Here is a 22,868-nt window from a genome sequence, read left to right on the forward strand (position 1 = left end):
ATGTCCTTGTTCATGTCCATGCCCTACCTGCTCTACCTTGTCCAGCTCCTCTGCGCGCTCTGACCATCTGCACCGTTTCACACCCACAACGCTCGACCAGAGCTTCATTAGGTACAACCTGCTCTCCCTTTGCTCTATCCCTACTGAAGGCTATACTCTGCGCTTCAATGGCTGCCAAGCACTGGCTTGTCATCCTCCATGGCATCCTTCTTGTCGCAGCGCAAACGACCGGCGTGGCGAGTCAGGGACGAAGCATCTCTGTGCAACCTAGTCATCAGCAAAACAGCCAAGCAGCAGCTTCGCCTTCTATTTCAGCTTCAAACAGCCCACAGAGCGCAGATTCAGGAAAGCGCCCGAGCCTGGCAGTGTCGAGAGTATCTGTACAGCCGACGAGGACAAAAGCGGCGCCAGTAGAGGTACCCAGCGACGCAGGCCCGGCTGCAGCATCCATGATGACACCCAAGAATCCTCAAGCGACACCAACCTGTACGCTGCTGTCCCCGTATTGAGTGTCTGCTAATGAGTCTCCAGATTACAAAGTGGGTAACCCAGTGACGCTTGCATGGAACTATAGCAATGTCTACATCCAGCCTGAGAGTGTCGACATCCAAGCATACTGTGCCATCAATCAGCACTACTATCCAATCAGACTGAACACAAGCTACGAGCAGTTGACGAAGGTGGAGTGGGATACAGCTGCATATCAAATGGAAGCTGCTGTACCGCTACTCACGGCACAGTACACACTTGTCTTGAGGAATACGGAAGCTGCAGAGACGCAGGCAACCGCGCCACTTGGAGAGATGGGAGTCTTGCGGCCGTATGTGTTTGGAATGTATCTGACACAAGGATACCGCGATTTGGAGCAGAGTACGCAGCGGCAATGCAGTTTATGTTTTCGTGGGTCTGCAACAAGAGGGCAGACTCGGCGGGGTCTTCTGCTGATGGGAAGTGTGGCCATGTCAGTAGGATGCCACTTGATTCTGTAGCTGCCAGAGCATAGAATACTCGATGACATGTACTTGACACTACTTGTACTCTTCTTGCGTCGTTGCGCTTCCCCGTCGTCATTCTGAGCAAGCGACCACAACGACCAAGACCAACCCAAGGGACAAACCCTCGCACTTTCTGATGCGCCCACCTCTTTAAAGCTCTAGCTGCCATGGTGAATGCCTCCTCAGACTCTGCTCATATGCTTGAACTCAGGCGACTCGCTCAAGCCCAGCATCTCATCGCATCCGGCCTACTAGATGGTCGGACTCGAAGCGCTCGCGATTCCTTTGCAGGCCCCGAGCGTCACGGACAGACAAGACTCCTCAGACCAGTGCAGGCAAGTTCTTTTGCTCCGTCACTTGATGGATCCGCAGATGCACAGCTCCGTGCGCTTGTGTCGCCACCGCCAAGTCATGGAGGCTATTCAAGGGCAAGTGGCGACGTGGCTGAGCATCGTCGCTTAGAATTCCATCAGCTCAACTCGCAGTCCTTCATGCGCTTGCTCCTAGAACGCCTCGATAACCTCTCTTTGCGCATCGAAGAAATGCGATCTCGCAGCTTCAGACTATCCCTCGCCGAACCCGGTGACACTATCGATGAGTCCCTCGATCACCTGACAACAAGCATCACGGGGCTACGTCGTAGCATCGAGGCTATCATGGCGGAAAACACCAGGGAGAACCTTGTTCCTCCTGCTTCATTAGCGCTTGCAAGCGCAGAGATTCAAAGACAAGCAGAGTTACGGCATGAACTCAGTAGACAGCAGGAACGAGCCGCTGTTGCCGCTAGCTATGTGAGTGAGTTACTAGCGGAACAAGAAGTATCGCAGCAACAGCAAGAGACTACGGAAGAATCAGAAACTGTCCTGGCGGAAACGTTGCAGAATGCCTTGGATGCGCCTGCTACGCCTTCTGCAGAAGCCCTCCTTTCAGCGCATCGCCAAATGACTGCCAGTCAAGATTCACTAATTCCCATCTCGGCAGTGCGTGTGGATGAGCTACGTCGGCAAACGAGTGATCCTTTCTGGCTCGCTTGGAGCGCAGAGGGGCAAACGCCCACAGACCCTGTCGTGGAGCACCCACGCTCAGCTTTACGCTTACAGCTCGATCGGGACGACGCAAACACCGGGAATATGTCGAACTACAGCTTCGAAACCATCTCACGTCGCCTCGACCATTTCAACAACTCTATTTCTGAGCTTCACACACGACTTGATCGCTTCGCAGAGAATATCTTCCAGATGCAGGAAGATGCTTCCCCAATATTGTCGCCACCATCCAGCCACAATCAGATCACCTCTCAGGGTTCACCTCGAAGAACGGTCGGAATCCATACAGCACGTCCAACGCTACTCTCTCTGAACGCAGCAGGAACAGCGAATGTCATGGACTCATTATCACCTCCTACACGCCAGCTTCATACCGGGAGCACAAACACAGAACCGATCTTGCCACCTCTCGTTCGAACGGATACACTCTTGCGCGTTGAGTTGGAGAGTGCCGTGAGTGCCACTCGCCAACGTGAGCAGCAAGAAGCAGCGCGGCTTGCGCGGGCTCGTAGTCGACAACGACGTCCCGAAACGCATGGCTCGCCTATCGCCGTACAAGTTCCTGCAGCGACCAATCATTCACGCCTCGTGTCTCCTGCGGCAGTCCAGAATCATGAAGAGGCCTCGGTTGTCCATGCAGGGGATTCGTGTTTGTCTGACAATCAGATCTTGTCCTCCCATGCGCCACTTGCTGCCAAGCAGGAACGCAAAGTGTGTAAAGGCGTTGAGTATCGTCTTTGCTATGGCCTGTGGCTCGCTGAGGACGGTTCAGAGATTCCGAAAGACAGTCCCTGACCAAGTTGAAACAAATCTAGCTTCTGCCAACATCTCATTGCATGGTCATCTCATCTGACAATCTGTCGTGCACACCTCTAGATCTTTCATCTCGCTGCAAGAACTAGCAAATATTGACCTTTAAGATTGCTGCGGCTAAATTGCAGAGCTACAAATAAACCTTATGGACACAATTGCTCGGTCGCGATATTGTGTCTGCCTACTCGCCTCGTTGATTTCATTGTGCGAGATTTTGTTTGTTCTTGGCGTCCAAAAAACAGTCCCTGATGAAGTTGAAACAAACCTAGCTTCTGCCAACATCTCATTGCATGGTAATCTCATCTGACAAACTGTCGTGCACACCTCGAGATCCTTCATCTCGCTGCTAGCAAATATTGACCTTCAAGATCGCTGCGGCTAAATTGCAGAGCTACAAGCAAACCTTGTGGGGTACAGTCGCTCGGTCGCGATTTTGTGTCCGTCTACTCGCGTCGTCGACTTGATTGTGCGAGATTTTGTTTGTTCTTGGTGAAAGAAATGGAGGACTTGTATGGCTCAATCACAAAACAAGGAGTCTGCGCAAATTGTATTTAAAATTACAAGGTGACTTGTCCCAAACAGTGGCCAGGTATATAAAGGCCGTCAAGAGATCCTGCATCCAGCAACACATCTTCACAGCTCACTATGTTGACCTTCAAGCTGACACCATGGAAGCTGTCTTTGCTATGCCTGATTGCCGGCTCTCTTGTCAATGCAAAGCACGGGGAGCAAAGTCCTTGTCAACCAAACTCAAAGTCGCCGCACTGTATGCATCGTGATGTTCACCATCATGCCCAAGCCCCCAAGCCACTACCGGGAGTCCCTGGCAAGGCTGCTTCGCCTCCAAAAGCAACACCTGTTGTGTCACCACCTGCTCCTAAGACTTCAGCCTTACCTAAGGATCAACCCAATCCTCCCAAAGGTGCTGGAGGTGCCGGTGGGACGGGAGGCTCGACCGGAACGCCGCCTCCCGCTGGGGACCTACCAAAAGGCAATGCCAAGGTCGTCATCCCTTCCAAGGACAAGAATGGCAATTGGCCCAAGACTGTGGCATCATCAACCATGTACTTTGACAAGACTGGTGGTGCTTGTGGTTGCTTCGACAATCAAGACCATCCAAAAGGCTTTGACAGCCAATTCGGCTTGCCTGCTGACCCCTCGACAAATTCGCCAGCAGTTTACTTTGCAGCTGGTTCTGAATCGCTCTTCAACCCGCATGATCAGAGTTCACGCCTTGGTTGGTGCGGCTCTAATTGTGGGCAGTGCTTCAAGCTCACCTCTTTGGTAAGCACATACTCTACGTGGTGAATGAGGGCTAACCTGACAGGGTAAATCTGCTTGCGATGGATGTGGCAAGGGAGCTGAGCTCGGAAAGGAGATCATCGTTATGCTGAATAATAAGTGCCCTCCATCCTATCCAGGCGCCCAGGGTGAATACCACTATTGTGCACCACAAAACATTGTGAATGCTCAACACACTTACTTTCATTTTGACGTCCATTCACAACAGGATCCCAGTACAACTCACCAAAAACTTGGTGGTACCATCGAGTGGGGTAAGGCTCTATTCACTGTTGCCCTTTACTAACTGGCAGACAATCCATTGGTCCTATACGAGGCTGTCAAGTGTCCACAAAATGCTCTCAATTGGTACAAGAACAGTTGCAAGAAGTGCCCTCTTTGATTACCATGAGCCGCTCCAATTTTATCTACCTTTCATCTGTGCCCGACTAGCAGGCATGGCCGCATGCTATGCGCATAGCTACTTATCTTGCAATTCATTCGTATCATGCAACTCCTGACGACTGCCATTCGGAATTCAGTACCACTTGATAGCTTCAGTGAGCGCACGTCTGATTGCGGCGGCACAGTCGTACCCGCCACGTCAAACCTTATTGTTTTGCCAGCCCGGAATCGAGTCAGGGGGAAATTCAAAAAGAAATTGCAGACATCTCCTTCATGGAAGCTACAGGCAGCTGACAATGTTAGACAGGCAAGGAGTTTCGAACGTCGAACGACAAAGAGATGTCAGTCTTTGTAGTGATTAGTTCTTCTTTAAGCTTGTTTGTAATCGTATAGAACACCATCTTCAACTTACTCGAAGCTTATTCACTCTAATATCAGCAATTGCGGTCTGCAACCATCAGCATGTCCGTCTTTTGCTCCATGAGGTAACATCACTACCCTTGTTATCACAGACAAGCAGAGTGAAGCGTATCTCAATTTCGAATCTGTAGTATCAAGATAGAGCCCCTGCAGCTAAGAAAGAAGTAATTTTACACCGTTGCAATTGCAAGAAGATCAGCAGCAGTGAGACTTGTATACAAATGGGTGCGAGCTCAATCGTCGAACAATCTTCAACTACTTTCATTCTTGAGGGTGCTCACACTTTTGCTTTCCAACATGTTGCCTTTCAACTCTTTAGTTTGTGTGTCGTTGATGGTGGCGATTGTGGCTGCAAAGAATGTCTCTACATCCGCTAATACCGACACCGGTGTGTCCTTCCACCACGCAGCAAAGCGACACTTGCATCAAGCCACAACAACGCTCTACAAACAGCCTACAGGCGGCGCATGTGGCTGCTTCGACAACTATGAACATCGAAACGGCTTCAAGGCTCAGTTCGGGTTTTCTGGAATTCACTTCGCAGCCGGCTCCGCAAGTATCTTTGATCCAAAGGGTGAGCATACATGGTGCGGAAGTGGCTGTGGCACATGCTTCAGACTCAAGTCTACTGTAAGTCTTCAGAATTATGTTGCTCATCGCTCATACCATTCAGGGTCACGCAGCGTGTCAGACTTGCGGCACTGGCAGTGCTCGAGGCCTGACAATTACTGTTGTCGTCTACGACTTGTGTCCGGCAGGTACAGAGCCAAACAGTGAACAATATCACTATTGCTCGCCCAAAGGCGTCTCTAACTCTCATGGATTCAAGTACCATTTTGACATCCATTCCTCTGACTTTACGGTTGGGGGCCACAAGTGGGGTAAGATATTGTGCTTGAGCACTACCATTTCCCTTTGCTAATAATGCAGACAACCCTGTTGTTGATTTTGAGCCAATCAAGTGTCCGCAAGTTGTGACAAACTGGCTGGAAAGACATTGCAAGAAATGCACTCAAAAGCGTTGAGCATGTCCGGCATGCCCCTTTCGAATGCCTGCAAGCAGGCTTTTTACTTCATATTTAGCTGAAACGCCAGTTTAAGATAGTCGCCTCATGTCAGTACACGTATACAGCCCATGAGACTTGCAATTGTCAATTATCCTCACTTTTGGTATACTTATAAGCCGCAATGCTGTGTAGTGTGCGTGTGCTCTTTTTGACTCTCCCCTGAAATTTGGTGAACGCACGTGACAATTTTCAACGCGACGAAAACAAGCGCGCACCTAACTGAACGCGTCCACATAATGCATTAAGTATGGATGACCTCTTTGCCATTGCCGACGACGACGTGGAGGTTGTAGAGCGTCATGTCAGACAACGCTCGCCTACTCCAACAACTATACCATCGCCACAGGCGCAAGAAGTCAGCGCGACGCGTCAAGCGCGCTACCTCGGCGACGACGAAACGCTAGATGACACTGCAAGTTATGATGCAGCGGCAGCCGCTCGACGTAGACGCGACACTGAAGGTGAGAATGAGTTCTCTCTGGGTCTCGATGAAGAGGTGGTGATCAAGAAGAAGCGCATCATTGCACGACTTGACGACGAGCGTTTGCTGGAGAAGCATCATGGTATACCCAAACTCATCAAGATGTCGCTTGAAAGACCCTTACACAAGACGCTTAAGGGGAAAGGCCATACGCTGCAGGATATGGGGAGGGTGCTTGAGCGGTATCAATTTTGGTGTCACGAAATGTATCCCAAGGCCAAGTTCCGTGATGCGCTTGCAATGATTCGCAAAGCAGGAAGCTCAAAACGTATGAAGATGGAGAGAAGACGATTCATTGATGACTTGCTGCCGAAGCCTGTCGATGAGGATGAGGATGCCGAGGAATACGACGACAGTGTCTTTGGCTTGACAAATAAAGGACCAGCGGCGCGCAATGAAGAGCAGGATGCGAGTCAGGCTCTATTCTTCGACGACGAGGATGAAGATGCTGAAATGGCGCTATATGCAGATGCGCCTACCAAGCCTATCACTGCAGCAAGAGAAGACGATCACCCTCAAGACGGCCCGCCGCCCTACTTTGACGAGGAGGACGACATGGATGCACTTGAAGCAATGTACTCGTAATGCCTTTATATATTACTATGCTGTGTGTATCCGCTCATCAAGCTCCTTGGCGATTCCTGCAAACAGACCGCTCAAGGCACTCCCTCGATACCGATCAAGAAGCGTATCGCCACCACTCTGTCCTTGTTCCACCATCTCGCCAAACCGTGGCTCTATCGGTATCTTGCCCATGAAGGGTACATTGTAGTGTATTGCCATGGCTTCGCCGCCTCCTGAGGAGAAGATGTTGGTGACCTCATCACAGCAGGGACAAATGTAGCCACTCATATTTTCAATCAGGCCAAGGATATGCACACCCGTTTTGCGGCAAAAGGAGAGCTCCTTGCGGACATCGGCCGTCGAGACTTCCTGAGGTGTTGTGACGAGCACCGCGCCTCTGCACTTTTCCCAAACTTCGGGCGTTTGCCGTAGCTTTTCTACAACGGCGATATGCTCGTCTGATGTGCCTGGCGGTGTATCTATCAAGAGATAATCGAGTTCACCCCAAAGAACAGAGGTCAGGAACTGAGCAATCATGGCAGACTTCTTCGGGCCACGCCAAATGACGGCGTCACTGCGAGACTTGAGGAGAAATCCAATGGAGATCAGGCTCAATGAACCAGATTGCACAGCGCCCTCTGCAGTCGGCGCCGAGTGATTGACATAGACAGGGACCCATCCGCCACTACTCTGATGAATCTGTCGTTCCTCGACACCAAACATGCGTGGTATAGAGGGTCCCGTCAGGTCGATATCGAGGATGCCGACCCGCTTGCCGGCTAGTGCCAGACTCAGGGCGAGTTGCGTCGTGACTGACGATTTGCCAACGCCGCCCTTGCCAGATAGGACGAGCACGATGTTCTTGACCTGCCTGAGGGCATCTCCATCGTCTGCTGCCATCTCAGCTGTTGTCTTGGGAGTCGCCTTTGTGGATGCTTTGAAATTCGAAATTGTCGCAACTCGAATGAGCGCATCGAACGGCAACAACTCCACACACGACATAAGCTACAGGGCGTCGAAGCAGACGCGCACTGCTTGTGTGCGCAGAGATAGGGCGGCAGGATGCTGCAGGAGCTACCTGATGAGTTGCTTGGCGAGATTGTTTCTCTGTTGGACTATCGCAGCGTGGCGCGTCTGGCCCAGACAAGTCGCTCCTTTGCCGCCCTGGCAAGCGATGCGCTGCTCTGGCAACACGTCTACGCCTCGACATTTGATGCGCCATATCGTCGCGATTGTGCGAGTAGGACAGTCGAGGGCGTATTGGGTGGTTTGAGGGAACCGCGGGGTAGGACGCACAAGGATAAGCTCAAGGCACGTCTCGATGCACTGCATGCGTTCCTCAACTACGACACAGACTTGCACTGCCCGACACTGCTATCGCTCTTTTACGAGATGGGAGAAGCCAATGCGATGGTTGTCAGCCGTTGTGTAGCAGTCAAGGAGAGGAAGTTTGAGGATCGTGAAGCTGAATGTCAAGCTGTACGCTTTGAGCTGCTATGTGGTGGTATGCCTTGGCAACTAGCACGCGACTTTGCAACAAAGAGGAATATCAACCTTGGCAACGGTCATCCACAAGACATCGTCAAGTATTTCCTGTCGTATCCACCTGGCCATGGCTTTGAAGGTCGTGGAAGACGGCAGGACCTGGATCCACGCTCAGACTACTTTCTCGCTCGTATGCTCTTTGCACGTCAACAAGGCTACCGTGCAAGTCCGAGCTTCGTACACGACATGTCTTCATGGACATCCTCTTTTCTCAAGGCATCGAGTATGATTGTCTATGATTCGATCGCCTACCCACTCTTTCACTTCCCACCTCACAATATTCGTGAACCCATCAGAGATCATCCAATGCCTAGGACGTTGGAAGATCGAGCACGCTATCACCTGAGAAGTGGCAATCGTCGACCTGCACCCATCACAGCGACCGCCACCTGTCGTGAGCCTTGCGTCAATTGGGGTGTCGTCGAGACAATCTTGCAAATGGTGGGCCTGTACAAGCATGGCCTACCGGATCTTATTCCGGGGTTGTCGATACCGCGCGATTGTCTCGAGCATGAAGTACCCATGGAGGCTTGTATGTTTGATGCAGGTCTGGCAGGGCATTATCGAGGCGTGTATGCATACCTGGACTTTCGCGAACTCGAGCATCTGGACTTTGGACGACCATTGGCGCCGGACTACTTTGATGGTATACAAGAATTGGTGATTGAAGAGGAGGAAGCCGTTGAAATGTTTCGTCCTACGGCGACAGATCCTAGAGCAGACGATCAAACAGCTCGGGAAGGCAATACCACAGATGAAGATGAAGACGGTGAGGGTGAGGGATGGGGTGAATCGGATCATCTCGACAGACTTCAAGATATCCCGTTCCGTCGCTTTACTGCGAATTCACACTCACGATATCACGCACACCGTCATCACATCCACGGCTCTAGCCTACAAATCCCAGGCTACCCTGCTGGCTTCAAGGTGGTTCGCTTTGAGAGTATGTTTGATGAAGAACATGGTTTGTTACCGTGGATTGTGGAAGCCGTCAATATCCCCTCAATTGGCATTGTTGGACGATGGCGAGATCGAACAGAAGCCCGTGGTGTTGCTATTGAGGGACCCTATGTGCTATGGAGAGACCGTGTTGGTGACAGAATAGAGCGCGAGCGACTCGTCAAGTTGATGACGGGGTCAGATGTGGTTGCACAGGATGTGATGAATGAAGTGACGGAGCGATATGGGATGGATGCTGAAACGCTCCTGGCTGCTTGGCAAAAGCCAGACGCATTGGCACGGCAGGTTTCGCCCTCATCGAAGGCCTTTGAGCGATACATCGTGGTGGAGGCGACTGAAGTGTGAGTTCAGTGAATGTATCCCCCTTCCACTGACGTATTTTCATCTGATGACAAATTTGTACTCGTTTCACTCCACACCCAGCTACTCTCGAGACATATACTAAAGCTATCTCTTGTTGATGCTCAGGACAGGTATACGCCAAGTAACCAAGTCCATCGCCTCTTCATCCCAAACAGCCCGATCCATCAAAACGAAGCCGCTTCCAACGCTCGCAGCCCTCTTCGGCCTCTCCCTCTTCTCCACCGCCACACCCGCTCAAAACACAATGTCACAGCCCAAGGTCCAAAAGTCTGAGCAAGAATGGCAAGCCGTCTTATCGCCTGAGCAGTTCCGTGTGCTTCGAAAGCAAGGCACAGAAGCACCTGGATCCCACGAATTCGACAAACATATGCCAAAGTCGGGTACGTACACCTGTGCCGGCTGCGATGCACCTCTGTACACGGCGCAACACAAGTTCTCTAGTGGTTGCGGGTGGCCTGCTTACTTTGATTCCATTCCTGGAGCCATCACGCAGCATGAGGACAATTCATTCTTTGCGAAACGTGTGGAGTTGCGATGTAGCTCGTGCGGAGGACACTTGGGTCATCTGTTCAAGGGTGAGGGGTATAAGACTCCTACCGACGAGCGACACTGTATCAATGGTATCTCTTTGAGGTTCAAGGAGTGATGCTCGTCGTCTTTCGGAACATATACGACGCAAAGCATAGTTCTACCATACTTCTATGACTGTCAACAGATGCTTGGGTCGCTCCACACTCGCAGCCTTGTTATCTCGTAGAGTACAGCCAAACTGCACGGGCTTGACTCCAGGACATGCCATATGTAGCCTGATAGATTCATTTCCAGATTGACCTACAAGTCAATACAATAAGCTGTTTGACGCTAGTCCATCAGCCAGAGTGAAGCCCCTGCATGCTCTGATACATGCTGGCTTCGGCCTTCCTTCTCTGATGGGCCTGCCAGCATGCCACTGACTTTGTGTGATGCTCCCTTCACCGTCGCAATCGATCTTTCCCCCACACAAAAAACTCAAAGCAGCCCCCATTACAGGCCAACACTCTCCTTCATCTGCAGCAGGCAGTCAGGGCTTCGATGGCAGCGGCGGCGTAGTATCTGGCATTCATTTCTTATACTTCAGCCGACATCACAGACCTGGAGTACGGCAAAGGCCTCAAAACGCGCCTGGACTTGAGCAATACCACCCTCTGTTAGCCCCAAACGTACAGCATAGATCAACATGGCAGACGAGGACAAACAGCCTGCAGAGACAGAAGACATTCCCGTACCAGCAAAACCAAGGACAAAACGTAAAAAGGCATCACGCGCCTGCTTCCACTGTCAAAAAGCGCATCTCACTTGTGATGATGGTAGAGATCCCTTCCTGATCTTAGCATACTCCTGTTGCTAATGCTTTCTAGCGCGACCGTGCCAGCGGTGTATCAAGCGAGGGCTAGGAGAGACGTGCCACGACGGCGTACGGAAAAAGGCCAAGTATCTACAAGATGTTCAAACACAACGTATGCACGACGTACTCGGCCAACCCACGAGCTAACAAGGCAGAGGTTCAGTCGTCCAATAAAACGAATCGACCGCCTCAGCTCCTCAAGTTGGAGTCTGCAGCGACCGTGTCATCGGCGCAGCAAGGTTCCTTCGATGCGTCGACGCCTGGTGATAGCAGTGACTTTGGTGCACCTTTGAGCAATACGGGCACCGTCAACATGGCAGCAGTCCAGCCGCCCGCCAGCAATAGTCAGGGCAATCTGGGCTACAACTTCCTTGGTATGCAGTAACCGATTGCTTGACAAGACTGACACTAGATGACAACCTCCTCTTCGAGTACCCACCGCTGTCAACCTACGACTTTGATTCCAAGACAGCCAACCTCGAGTACTCCATGATCTCTACCATGCTTGGCAATGAGTTTCAAACACCCGGTACCGATCAGCCAAGCCCTGATCATTTCGCTTTTCCATCGCCACACGACTCGCATGGACCGAATCGACGTGCGTCAGGCACACCCGATTCACGCTTGACTTCTGAACCACCTTCAGGGTCTGTCAACAGGCAGAATGGACAGGGTGCGTATAATTCTTATGCAAATGCAGCATTCCCGCTCATCAATGCTACATCGCCGCGTATAGCCCTGGAGGAGGGAGGCAATGTTGTTCCGCTCCCCATGCTGAACGGACAAGCTGCATCAACACAGCAGCAGCAGCAGCAGCAGCAACAACAACGGCGACCTTCCGGGACTACTTCGGGATACGTCGATCCACATGGTCAACGACCGACACCGGTTGCTAAACGCCCGATACAGTGCAGACCAGGTCTCAACCCCTCCGACCCTTCCACCATTTACAAATCCATCACAGCGCCCTTCCACTATACGAGCGGGTATCACCTCCTCAATGCCTATCTTCGAGGTCGTTTCGGAAAAGCAGATTTGCTGCGTATTGCACGAGCGATTGTCGGGTATCGTCCAAGTTTCATTGCTTTGACCAAGACATTGAGAGAGGAAGATTTGACATTCATGGAGATTTGCTTTCAACGCACCATGCTTGAGTATGAGAAGTTTGTCGGTTATTCAGGCACACCCACCGTTATTTGGCGGCGTACAGGGCAAATTGAGCTTGTTGGTAAAGAGTTCTGCTTGCTCACTGGTTGGTCTCGTGATGCGCTCTTGGCAAAGCAAACGTTCATTGTTGAGCTGATGGATGATTCTTCTGTTGTTGAATATTTTGAGCGATTCTCAGAACATGCGTTTGCTGATACGAGTAGTGTGCAAACGACCTGCGTCTTGCTCACACCACAAAAGAGACCAGTACCGTGTGCATTCTGCTTCACCATCAAGCGCGATGTTTTCGATATTCCCATGGTGATTGTTGGTAACTTCCTGCCAGTCTTGTAGGAGATTTTCTTCTTTTATAAAATGGCGTCTTTGAGGACGGGTTTGGCGATATCCCAGGGTCCATGAATCTCACTGATAACTTATTAGCATGGTTTCTCTTTGCATGACGGTTGACTTGCTTTTTGTACTTTTGCAGTGAAATGAGCCATAGCGGGCATCCAAAGGTGATGAAGATGACCATGGAGATCCAAAGTGCCGCAAGTCGCGTTGAAACGCACCAAGCAAGCGTGACGCATGCGCCAAGGACCAACACAACCGTCAATGCTAGACTTGCACGGAAGGAAGTGAGTCGTAGGAATCTTCGAAAGATGGGGAACAAGGCAAACCATTCAACTGCAAAGAGGATGAGTGCAAATACAGAGAATGATTCGCGAAGGCGTGATGCAAGCACCACAGATGCCATGATGGCGGCATTCGTTGAAAGTGTTCCAGAATACGACAAATTGTGCGTTGCAGCATTGCCCATCGAGTATGTGCTTTTTGGTAGGGAGTAGTCAAGAAATGCGATATTCGCAAGGAAGAGGTAGAGCGCAATCGTCCAGATCGAATCGCTATCAGACGACAGTGTCAGCGAGTTGAGGATGGGTGAGAGGCCGAGGATTGTCAAGACAATCAAGACTGCTGATTTGATGGTTTCTGGTCGAGTGTGCTCAGTCGTGCGTACGGTTGATTCCTGTGTGGGTCTGGCAGATTGAACAGTCTGCCACGTCCAGTAGAGGTAGCCAAGGACCGTCAGTGCTGTGCTCACACCGACGACAGTCAGAGGACTCGCTGCATCATCATAGATGCCCACAAAAGCGCAAACAAAGACAATGACGCTAGCCAGATGCGACGTCAATACTGTTGAGTCGCCTACTAGTGGCCAGAAATCATATGCAACCACATTGGCATTACGTTGCAATTTGTCCAAGAAAGATGCATCTACCCAGTTATCTGGATACTCTTGATGGACCCAAAGAAGCTTGCGCCAGGGTTTGCGCGCTCTCTTGGACGTCGTGAGTGTCTGTGATTTTTGTGAGGGAGCAGCTAAATGACTTAGAGCAAGCTTGCTGGGCAGGGAAGTGGCAGAGTAGCTGTTGCGCAGGAGCTGCGAACGAGTCCTTGGCTTTGTCATGATTTGAGAGGAGCGACACGAAGCATCTTGGGCATATAGAAGGTTGGTCTGTTACTATTACTAGCTGACTGTCGTTGCTGCGGCAGCTGATTAAAGATGACGATCACAAGCCACACCGAAGAAAGACACAAGCTCGCAGGAGGCCGGCCACCTTCAACCAAACCTACCACTGCATCCAATATGATGAGCACACGGTACCGCGTCAGTGTACGCAGAGATGAGTTTATAGAATGGATCAAGAACCTGCTTATGACGCCCTTTGTCCTGCATGCTCATCTTCAACCGGCTGCAGAGATCCGACTCAAAGAGGCACGGCAGTATCAGCGCTCGCTCGCTATTGCGGATGCACGCCGGCGGTATGCAGAAATATGGTTCGATATTGAAGCCCTTATTCAAGATCACAGGCGGCACATGGAGCATGGCGATACACAGCCCTCAAAGCTCAAAGTACTCGTACCATCGATTGGCGAGTTCTTTACAGACTTGCCTCTGCGAGATGCCTTTTTGATTGTTGATCAGAAGCGCTTCATCTCGTCGAGGCGCTTTGTTGCCCCATCCTTCAATGACATTCGGCATGTCTTGTCGGTTGCGCAACTCTTGGCGCATGCTCGGTCGAATGACCTCAAGCTCATCACGTTCGATGGTGATTTGACGCTCTATGAGCACGGTCAAGGTATCGAGCCAGACTCTGAAATCTTGCCTTTGCTACTTGACTTGCTCAAGCGAGACATTCGTGTTGTCATCTTGACTGCAGCAGGCTACCCAGACAAGTCCGGTCAGCGATACAAAGAGCGCTTCCATGGCTTACTGGATGGTATACGGGACTCGCAAGAGTTGACCGATGCCCAAAGGCAGTCGTTCGCTGTGCTAGGTGGAGAGTGCAACTATCTCTTCAAGTACTGCGAAGCAGGCCTGCAGCATGTGGCAGACGAAGAGTGGATGTTGGATGAAATGAAGGTTTGGCGAGATGAAGACATCACAAAGCTTCTCAACCTCGCTGAATCCGTCTTGCGCGAATGTATTGACATCATGTCGCTACCGGCACAAATCATTCGCAAGCAACGGTCGGTAGGGCTCGTTCCTACAGCAGGCAGACTTACGCGGGAAACGCTCGAAGAAGTGGTCCTGGCTGTGCAACGTACGCTTCAATCCCAAAACAAGGCAAATATACCCTTCTGTGCCTTCAATGACTGTGATGTCTGGGTCGATATTGGCGACAAGGCACTCGGTGCGCGATGCCTGCAAAAGTACTTTGGTGGGATATTGCCCAGGCAGACTCTACATTGTGGCGACCAGTACAATTCTTCAGGCAATGACATTCGCACGCGGACAGTGGCGACGGGGATGTGGGTGGGCGGTGTTGATGATACAGTAAATTGGCTTGGTATGTTCAGGGAGATGAGCAAACATGATGGCGCATACTTTAGCCACAGAGGGACGTATAGATAGTGCTACGTGCCCAGACAGCACATGATGGCCTCTCCGTAGCTGGCTAATGGCTGTCTCTACAAGCCTCAATTGCAAGTGTTGTGCCATCTCATCTACGACGCGCCAAAGAATCGCGACTTGCAACCTCACGCGCCACACACGCAAGAGTCTAGAGGTCGCTCGGCACGTCCTGCTTCGACAGCAGTGAAAAGGACAAGATTACTTTCCTCGGCGTATGAACAATGGTGCAGCGACTCACATTGACCTCGCTGCCACTCAAGCTGCTGTCTCAGCCGACCTGACCAACCTCACGCAATTTCAAGACCTATTGGCTGCCATAAATGTGTCTGAGGGAGACGCCGCGATTGGCGAACAAACGCCTGAAGTCTACTGTGAGCTATTGCAGGTTGTGTTGAAAGCTTGTCTGCGATATGTCGAGCACGACGAACGTATAGGACCTAGGCAGCAGCAAGCGAGATCAGACGTAGTGGGCGATAGCATTCGTGCTGCCACGAGCATTATTGGCAAGGCTTGGACCGTGCTGTCAGTAGAAGTCAAGGACGGCACATCGCGAAGTACGCTCGGGAGATGGGTCTTGATGACGCTATTGCAATTACTTCGAGACGATCGTTCACATGATGCGCATCCTCTTATCGTCGAGGCAGTACAGGCGCTGCTTATGGGTTTGCTCTCTGAGTATTCCCTCAAAGAAGACGCCAAGTTCGCTCTGGAGCTCATTGATACAGAGTACGAAAGCTTTCGAGTTGCGTCTGAAAAGCCAGCTACAGACCTTGGGGGAGAGGTACTGGTCGAAACAGATGCAACATCTCTAATAGCTTGCATCACTCTTCTACGCTGCAAAGGTCGACTCTTCAGCGCTCGAACAGTCCTTCCGGCACTGACTCTTCCGCAGACCTGGATTGCCTCATGCGCTACTTTGGCCATGCAGCTGCTATCAACAGATGGTCCCCTCCTCAAAGAACGAGAAGCCTGCAAGACGATAGAATCAATGCTCCTTTTGGGCGCAGATTTGGCACCGCTGCTCAGCACAGAGAGCGATATCTTCGAAATGACTCTGCTGCTCCTCAAACTTCTGCAGCAATGCTCGCCAATTCAACCTGCAGAAAGAAACCGCTTCACTGCCTCGCTCATGTCGTCGTCTGACAGTACTCAAGTTGCACTGACTCGAGCACTAGACAATTTGTGTCTGGCGCTGAACGAACAGCTCGAGCTTCTAGATGTGTGGCTGACTTCGCAGCTTCTTGAAGTGCTGACCGAACTCGCAGGCATTTTCAAACTACAGACTGTTCAAGATTGCATAGCCTTGAGCAAGGTGCGGCTGCATATTCAAACGCCGAGATCATCGCCTACGCCGGCACTTACACTGGCCCCAGTCTTTCGCGAAAAGGTGGGCGTCCAAAATCCGCTCCTTCGACATCTGATCGCCGTCATGTTTCCTCAAGACAAGAACATCGACTCTGCTTCAGCACTTCTCGCTCGTGCGAGCTCTAAGGCTGAGACATATACACTCCCTCAAATGACCTTTTTCATCAAGGCGACTGGCTCGCTGGCGTGTGCCAAGTCTGGTTTGAGCACCTTCAACCAAGCTGGCGAACAGTCTTTTGTTTGCTGCACAGTATGTTCTACGGAGACACTCGGGGATCCACTCGACAAGATTGACTGCTCGACAGACGCACTTCTGGCAGCCATCACACAAATCAGCGTGACACCCATTGTCAAGCAAGATATCGAGCTACGCATGCGTCTTTTCCGCGCTCTCAAGCGCGTTGTTCAGCATGCTGATACTGTTGCTTGTCTGGCTCTGCCGAAAGCATCTCCAATCGTCAAGCTCTTGACAACTGGTCTGCATGGCGCATCCCTGCATATTCGCATCATGGCCGGTCAAGTGATTGGCATGTTGTTCCAATACAGTCCACGACGTGCTGAAGAGTCCATCTGCTCCTCTAACCGTGCATTTGTCATACAGTTGCTCCAACGCTCAACAGATACAAAAATCACGGAAACAACATTGTTTGCTTGGGTCGAAGTGGCAAAAGGTGCCGCGCCATCTGAAATGCTCGTCATCTTGACGCAGCTGGTCGAGTTTCTCTCTCACAAGAACATGCTGGTTCGTCAAAGTGCTGTCGTTGGCTTAAAACGGCTTGCTGCTCATGCTGGCTGCTCGTTATGGGCGCTCTTTTCTCCCTACATGCGGCAGATCAGTCTGCAAGTGTGTCGTAAGGGACAAGCTCAGCCACAATTTATTAGCTTCTTCGCCAGTCTTATGGGTATATTGCTCCATTGAAACCGACTCTGCTAATTCTAGGCATTCACAGCACAGACTTCTTGGTACGTAATCAGCAATACTTGTTGCCATTCCTTGTCATTGAAGGCAAAGTCAGTCTCATCACCGAGATGGCAATGGCCACACAGCAATCAGTCAACAACCTCATCATGAACAATGCTCACTTCATCTTCAGCAGTATGCTGACATCGAATCTGGACAAAAAGCAGCTCATGTCCTTCTTCTCCAATATCGACTCCAAATTCGCTGATGTCAAGCTGAACGATTTGATCTGCGCGGTGCCGATTCCCCTGGCTGTTGAATTGCTCCAGCTGGGCGGGGAACCCAACATCAAGCCCGCGAATATTCATGCAGCTCTGACTTTTGTGGCCACAGTGTCCACCAAACCGCCAGCAAGTACGCGCAAGACGCCTATGGAGCTCGCGGAAGAGCTTCAAAGAACCTTTTTGACAAAACACAGTCTTGGCATCGTTGGTCATTTGTCGGAAGCCTTGAACAATGCGCATGGCAGAAAGGGTTTGTTGGAAAAAGTGCGCATCATCAGAGCCTTTTATGACTTGGTCACGCTCATAGAGCAAGCAAGCGAAGCTGCTGTGCCGCAAATTGTCGTCTGCCTTCAAGCCGCTATTCTCATGCCAGATTTGCGTCAATCTGGGTTGATTGCTTGGCATCGTCTGCTCGAAAAGTCCTCTCATCAAGTCACCACTTCGCTGATCTCCCACTCCATGTGCTTGTTCTTGCATATCTGGGATCAAGCAACAGATATTGAGCGCGGCTTCATGAAGCAGATGTTTGACCTTTTCATCAAGGACTTTAGTGATCATATCAGCCAACATATTGGGCAAATGCCGAGAATCACGGTGGCAGAACTGCGAGCCGTCGAAGAGCAATTGAGTCTCTTTCGCAAACCAGGCGTCAAGCCAGGCGATGGACTACCGCCTCTGGAGGACTTGTTTGACCTGCTCCAGAGTGACAACCCTATCATCTGTGAGCGTGGGCTTATTGAGCTGAAGGAAGTCATTACGACGAGGGGACCCGATATCCACACTGTGCTTCTCAAAGACCGGAAGGATGCCACCGTGAGCGAGACACTTCGAACTTTGCTCGACATTGTTGCAAAGCATCAACAGCACGGCGGCTTGACGAAATTGCAATTACTTGCTTCCGAGATTCTTGGTATGATTGGTGCAGTCGATCCTGTCCGTGTTGACACGGCAAAAGACAAGTCTCGTGCCATCTTGCTCAGTTCCTTCATGGACGAAGATGCCGAAGAGACTGTTGGATTTGTCCGCATCTTTTTGGAAGACCAGCTCGTGGAAGCTTTTCAGTCAGCCAACAACACCAAGGTGCAACTCTCCCTTGCGTGGGCGATACAGGAATTGCTCAAGTTTTCTGGATTCGACGAGAGCCTGTTGAGCGCTGCAAAGCAAGGGTTTGAGCGCGACGATGATCTGGACACACGTCGCCGTTGGCGAGCCATCTCGGCGACTTCACGCACAGTGTTCGCGCCGCTCTTGAGCTCGAAATGGGATCGGCCAAGTCGTCCTCGACCGAAGCCAGCTCAACTGCCAATTATCCAGCATACAAAGACGTATCGCCAGTGGTTGCACGTTCTCGTTCTTCATCTGCTCCAACTGCCACTCTCGGAGAATGCACGAAAGCTCTTTGGCGTATTCAGCGGAATTCTGCGAGAGGAGGAACTCGAGATGGCCAACTATCTTCTGCCCTACCTCTTCCTCAATGGACTTTTTACGAAGCGCTATATTCCGGATGCTCCAGGGCCAGAAATCATGGCCGAGGAAGTGCGCTTGATTCTCGAGACCACCTCTGAAGAGCCAGCTGAAGCTGAAAAGCTTCGACTAGCAACGGAGGCCATTTTTCCAGTGCTTGACTATCTGCAGCATTGGCGACGTTCACGGCACAACAACAACACGACACAATGGGCTGAGAAGATGAAGAGGCAAAAGCTCCTGCCGCGGCCAGAAGATTTTGTGGAATCAGATGAGCTGACGTCCTTTGTGGATGACTTCTTCATGCACTTGAAGCCAGAAACACTCGCAAATGGTGCACTTCGCATTGGTTCATACTCTCGCGCTCTTTACTATTGGGAGCAACACATTCGCAATCAGAAAAAGACACTTTCTGCAGCAAGTATGCAGCCCTTGTATGCCACACTACAGCAGCTCTACATCAATATTGACGATCCTGATGGTATCGAGGGCGTTTCTGTTAACCTCCGCGAATTGACTATCGATCAAGAAATCTTGATGCATGAGAATGCTGGCAGATGGACTGCTGCTCAGAGTAGCTATGAGCTTGCTTTGCAGCGCAGATCAACCGAACAAAAACTCCAGCTTGGACTGCTCAATTGTCTCCGTCAGACTGGACATTACGATCTGCTCCTTGAGCAAGCGAAAAGCATGATGAACACTGGCTCGCGTTCGAGTGCCTTGCTCGACATTGCTATCGAGAGTTCATGGAATCTAGGCGCTTGGGCGGATCTGCAAAAGTTGGTGCAGCTGGTGCCAGTACAGGAGCAGACCTACGACTCACTCATGGGACGCTTCTTTGGTGAACTCAAGGACAATAATGAGGATAGATCTCAGGATCTCTTGTCTCAACTCAAAGTGAGAGCTGCGACAGAGCTCGCGGCTTCCAACACAGACTCATTCCAGCAGTGCTACGAGGCGCTCGCAAAGCTCCATATTGTGCATGAGTTAGACTCGCAACACAACCCTACGGCTGATCCCTCAAAGTCGCGAGGCCTTGTCGGGCGAGATCGTTTCGCACTCGTGGCTGATAGTGGGCGTTGGAAGCAGCACATTCTGAGCGTTCGCCGAGTGACGCTAGAACTCAAGCAGCAGCAGCAACAGTCAACCGCGCGAGTAGTCAGTCACGCTTGGCTCGAAAGCTCTAAACTGGCACGCAAGACCGGTCAGACGCAACAGGCCTATAAAGCGATTTTGCATGCGCTTGCGATCAAAGGCACGCCTCTTGCCGAGATTGAGCATGCGCGGTGGTGGTGGAAAGGTGGCCATCAATTGCGAGCAATTCAAACGCTTCGCAAGGCGCTAGCGTCGAAAGTCTTTGATGGCTACGAGTGCAATCCAGACGAAACCTACTCCAAGGTCTATAATCTCGCGAAGACGCTCGCCAAAACACCAAGTGAGATCCTGACTTCCAAAGCACAATTGCTCTTGACGAGATGGAATGATTTGGCTGAGCACACTAATTCTGCACAACAGCTCAAGGAGTACAGCCAATCTGCGCGCGGAGCCCAGCTGGAAAAGCCGCACTACTTTCTTGGTCGTTACTACATGAGACTGTTGGAGGCGGAAGCCAAGAAACCCGTGGAACAACAAGACGACGAGTACCTCAAGGGAGAGTATCATCGTCATGTTGTGCTGAGTTACGGTAAGGCGATGCATTTTGGCACAAAGTTCATCTTCCAGACGCTGCCATCATACCTGCAACTCTGGCTGGATTTTGGAGATCGTGTCTCTCAGCTGTCGTCAAGACTAAGTGTCCAGCGCCGTAGCGAGCTCATCGAGATGCGCAAGGCGCAACTCAACCACCTCAACGAAAAGATCAAAAGTTTTGCTCTCAGGCTGCCGACTTATCTCTACATGTTGGCGTTCCCGCAAATCCTGTCGCGACTGAATCATACAGATCGCGGGTGTTTTGCGATACTAGAGACGATTCTCGTTAAGGTGCTGCTCGACTATCCGAAGCAAGCTCTCTGGACATTCATGGCTGCAAGCAAGTCTCGAGACAGTACACGATCGCAGCGTGGCAACACACTTATTGCAACACTGAAGCGAGAAGCAAAACGAGAGAAGAAGGACAACGTGATTCGGCTCGTTCAGGAAGCACAATTTGTGACGGACCAGCTCATGAACCTATGCATGACCCCTGTTGTCAAGAACAGGACGTCAGTCAGTTTAACTCGTGATCTTCATTTCGATACAGCATGTGCACCAAATCTGCTGGTTGTGCCGACCCAAGACAACCTGACCGTCATCTTGCCATCGCACAATGGCATGGGATCTACCAAACACCATCGCGCATACGAGGCGGATGTGCCAACGATTACTGCCTTCAGCGATGAAGTGGATGTAATGAACTCGCTGCAAAAGCCGCGCAAGATCGTGGTGCGCGCTTCAGATGGCATCCTCTACCCCTTTCTCGTCAAGCCCAACGATGACTTGAGAAAGGACGCAAGACTTATGGACTTCAATGGTGTCATTCAGAAGTTCATTCGACGTGACGCAGAGGCTTTAAAGCGAACGCTGCGCATTCGGACCTATGCAGTCATTGCTCTCAACGAAGACCACGGTTTATGTGAATGGGTCAAAAATACGCGGCCGTTGCGTGATATCCTCATCAAGACTCTCAAATCACGCGGCGTGTCTATGAATTATGGTGAAATCAAGACGAGAATCGAGACTGCTCTTGGTTCGAGCAATCCCGGCCACTCATTCAAGCTTCATGTGCTAGACATGTATCCGCCATGCTTTAGCGAGTGGTTCATTGAAAAGTTTCCCGACCCATCGCAGTGGTTCACTGCACGCTTGAGCTATTCAAGGACACTTGCAGTGATGTCGATGGTTGGTTTTGTGCTTGGACTGGGCGATCGGCATGGCGAAAACATCTTGTTTGACGAGACAACTGGCGATGCAGTCCATGTGGACTTCAATTGTCTTTTTGAAAAAGGTCATACTTTTGAGAAGCCTGAGCGTGTACCCTTCCGATTGACGCACAATTTGGTGGATGCGCTTGGCGTGACTGGCGTCGAAGGAGCCTTCCGCAAGACGTGTGAGATTACGCTCAGGATCCTGCGAGAAAATCAAGATGCCTTCAATACTGTGCTCGAGTCATTTTTGCACGATCCGGTTGGCGAATTCCTCCGCAAGAAGAAGAGTACCTCTGGAGATGTTGAGAAGGAAGAGGCACGCAAGGTGTTGTCTGTCATTGCCTCCAAACTCAGGGGTTCAGCAGGTGCTGGCATCGCCGACAAGCATGTTCCTTTGTCTATCGAAGGGCAGGCGGACGAGCTCATCAAACAAGCAACAGACGATCAGCTGCTTGTGCGTATGTACATTGGCTGGACTCCATGGCTCTAGTTCATATATATTTAGGACAAATACTCGATATTTGTGACTGTCTCGCGCTCCCCGTCTTCTCCAGGCTGAAGACA

General features: G+C 51.0%; 12 protein-coding genes across 12 annotated transcripts; 10 read left to right on the top strand and 2 right to left on the bottom strand.

Moving 5' to 3' along the window:
• Window positions 1-72: 72 nt before the first annotated feature.
• BCR37DRAFT_75798 (uncharacterized protein) lies at window positions 73-1,073 on the top strand. The gene is made up of 2 exons (XM_040872466.1): window positions 73-486; window positions 532-1,073. The coding sequence occupies exons 1-2, from the start codon at window positions 168-170 to the stop codon at window positions 987-989; spliced, it is 777 nt and encodes a 258-aa protein (XP_040723974.1). The 5' UTR covers window positions 73-167; the 3' UTR covers window positions 990-1,073.
• Window position 1,074: 1 nt separating this feature from the next.
• On the top strand, window positions 1,075-3,167 carry BCR37DRAFT_75773 (uncharacterized protein). Its single transcript, XM_040872465.1, has one exon. It carries the CDS (start codon window positions 1,163-1,165, stop codon window positions 2,834-2,836), a length of 1,674 nt encoding a protein of 557 aa, XP_040723975.1. The 5' UTR covers window positions 1,075-1,162; the 3' UTR covers window positions 2,837-3,167.
• A 332-nt stretch (window positions 3,168-3,499) lies between these two features.
• On the top strand, window positions 3,500-4,538 carry BCR37DRAFT_393922 (RlpA-like double-psi beta-barrel-protein domain-containing protein-containing protein; the record flags this gene model as incomplete). The annotated part of the gene is made up of 3 exons (XM_040871378.1): window positions 3,500-4,138; window positions 4,182-4,410; window positions 4,450-4,538. 3 exons carry the CDS (start codon window positions 3,500-3,502, stop codon window positions 4,536-4,538), a joined length of 957 nt encoding a protein of 318 aa, XP_040723976.1.
• A 755-nt stretch (window positions 4,539-5,293) lies between these two features.
• BCR37DRAFT_393923 (RlpA-like double-psi beta-barrel-protein domain-containing protein-containing protein) lies at window positions 5,294-5,985 on the top strand (the record flags this gene model as incomplete). Its single annotated transcript, XM_040871379.1, has 3 exons — window positions 5,294-5,590; window positions 5,634-5,841; window positions 5,891-5,985. 3 exons carry the CDS (start codon window positions 5,294-5,296, stop codon window positions 5,983-5,985), a joined length of 600 nt encoding a protein of 199 aa, XP_040723977.1.
• A 289-nt stretch (window positions 5,986-6,274) lies between these two features.
• Window positions 6,275-7,093, top strand: BCR37DRAFT_393924 (replication fork protection component Swi3-domain-containing protein; the record flags this gene model as incomplete). Its single annotated transcript, XM_040871380.1, has 1 exon — window positions 6,275-7,093. One exon carries the CDS (start codon window positions 6,275-6,277, stop codon window positions 7,091-7,093), a length of 819 nt encoding a protein of 272 aa, XP_040723978.1.
• A 15-nt stretch (window positions 7,094-7,108) lies between these two features.
• Window positions 7,109-7,972, bottom strand: BCR37DRAFT_349301 (P-loop containing nucleoside triphosphate hydrolase protein; the record flags this gene model as incomplete). The annotated part of the gene is made up of 2 exons (XM_040867915.1): window positions 7,109-7,654; window positions 7,736-7,972. The coding sequence occupies 2 exons, from the start codon at window positions 7,970-7,972 to the stop codon at window positions 7,109-7,111; spliced, it is 783 nt and encodes a 260-aa protein (XP_040723979.1).
• A 162-nt stretch (window positions 7,973-8,134) lies between these two features.
• On the top strand, window positions 8,135-9,922 carry BCR37DRAFT_393926 (uncharacterized protein; the record flags this gene model as incomplete). Its single annotated transcript, XM_040871381.1, has 1 exon — window positions 8,135-9,922. The coding sequence occupies one exon, from the start codon at window positions 8,135-8,137 to the stop codon at window positions 9,920-9,922; it is 1,788 nt and encodes a 595-aa protein (XP_040723980.1).
• Window positions 9,923-10,224: 302 nt separating this feature from the next.
• On the top strand, window positions 10,225-10,874 carry BCR37DRAFT_381286 (peptide methionine sulfoxide reductase MrsB). The gene has a single exon (XM_040869658.1). It carries the CDS (start codon window positions 10,308-10,310, stop codon window positions 10,584-10,586), a length of 279 nt encoding a protein of 92 aa, XP_040723981.1. The 5' UTR covers window positions 10,225-10,307; the 3' UTR covers window positions 10,587-10,874.
• Window positions 10,875-10,944: 70 nt separating this feature from the next.
• Window positions 10,945-12,896, top strand: BCR37DRAFT_381288 (uncharacterized protein). Its single transcript, XM_040869659.1, has 4 exons — window positions 10,945-11,286; window positions 11,338-11,436; window positions 11,480-11,698; window positions 11,737-12,896. The coding sequence occupies exons 1-4, from the start codon at window positions 11,157-11,159 to the stop codon at window positions 12,822-12,824; spliced, it is 1,536 nt and encodes a 511-aa protein (XP_040723982.1). The 5' UTR covers window positions 10,945-11,156; the 3' UTR covers window positions 12,825-12,896.
• On the bottom strand, window positions 12,731-13,938 carry BCR37DRAFT_404985 (pig-C; the record flags this gene model as incomplete). The annotated part of the gene is made up of 2 exons (XM_040872072.1): window positions 12,731-12,896; window positions 12,944-13,938. 2 exons carry the CDS (start codon window positions 13,936-13,938, stop codon window positions 12,839-12,841), a joined length of 1,053 nt encoding a protein of 350 aa, XP_040723983.1. The 3' UTR covers window positions 12,731-12,838.
• Window positions 13,939-14,121: 183 nt separating this feature from the next.
• BCR37DRAFT_349305 (IMP-specific 5-nucleotidase) lies at window positions 14,122-15,387 on the top strand (the record flags this gene model as incomplete). The annotated part of the gene is made up of 1 exon (XM_040867916.1): window positions 14,122-15,387. The coding sequence occupies one exon, from the start codon at window positions 14,122-14,124 to the stop codon at window positions 15,385-15,387; it is 1,266 nt and encodes a 421-aa protein (XP_040723984.1).
• Window positions 15,388-17,281: 1,894 nt separating this feature from the next.
• Window positions 17,282-22,794, top strand: BCR37DRAFT_349550 (uncharacterized protein; the record flags this gene model as incomplete). Its single annotated transcript, XM_040867933.1, has 2 exons — window positions 17,282-17,654; window positions 17,693-22,794. The coding sequence occupies 2 exons, from the start codon at window positions 17,282-17,284 to the stop codon at window positions 22,792-22,794; spliced, it is 5,475 nt and encodes a 1,824-aa protein (XP_040723985.1).
• Window positions 22,795-22,868: the final 74 nt, after the last annotated feature.

Source organism: Protomyces lactucae-debilis, assembly GCF_002105105.1.
Source record: "Protomyces lactucae-debilis strain 12-1054 chromosome Unknown BCR37scaffold_14, whole genome shotgun sequence".
Classification (NCBI taxonomy): domain Eukaryota; kingdom Fungi; phylum Ascomycota; class Taphrinomycetes; order Taphrinales; family Protomycetaceae; genus Protomyces; species Protomyces lactucae-debilis.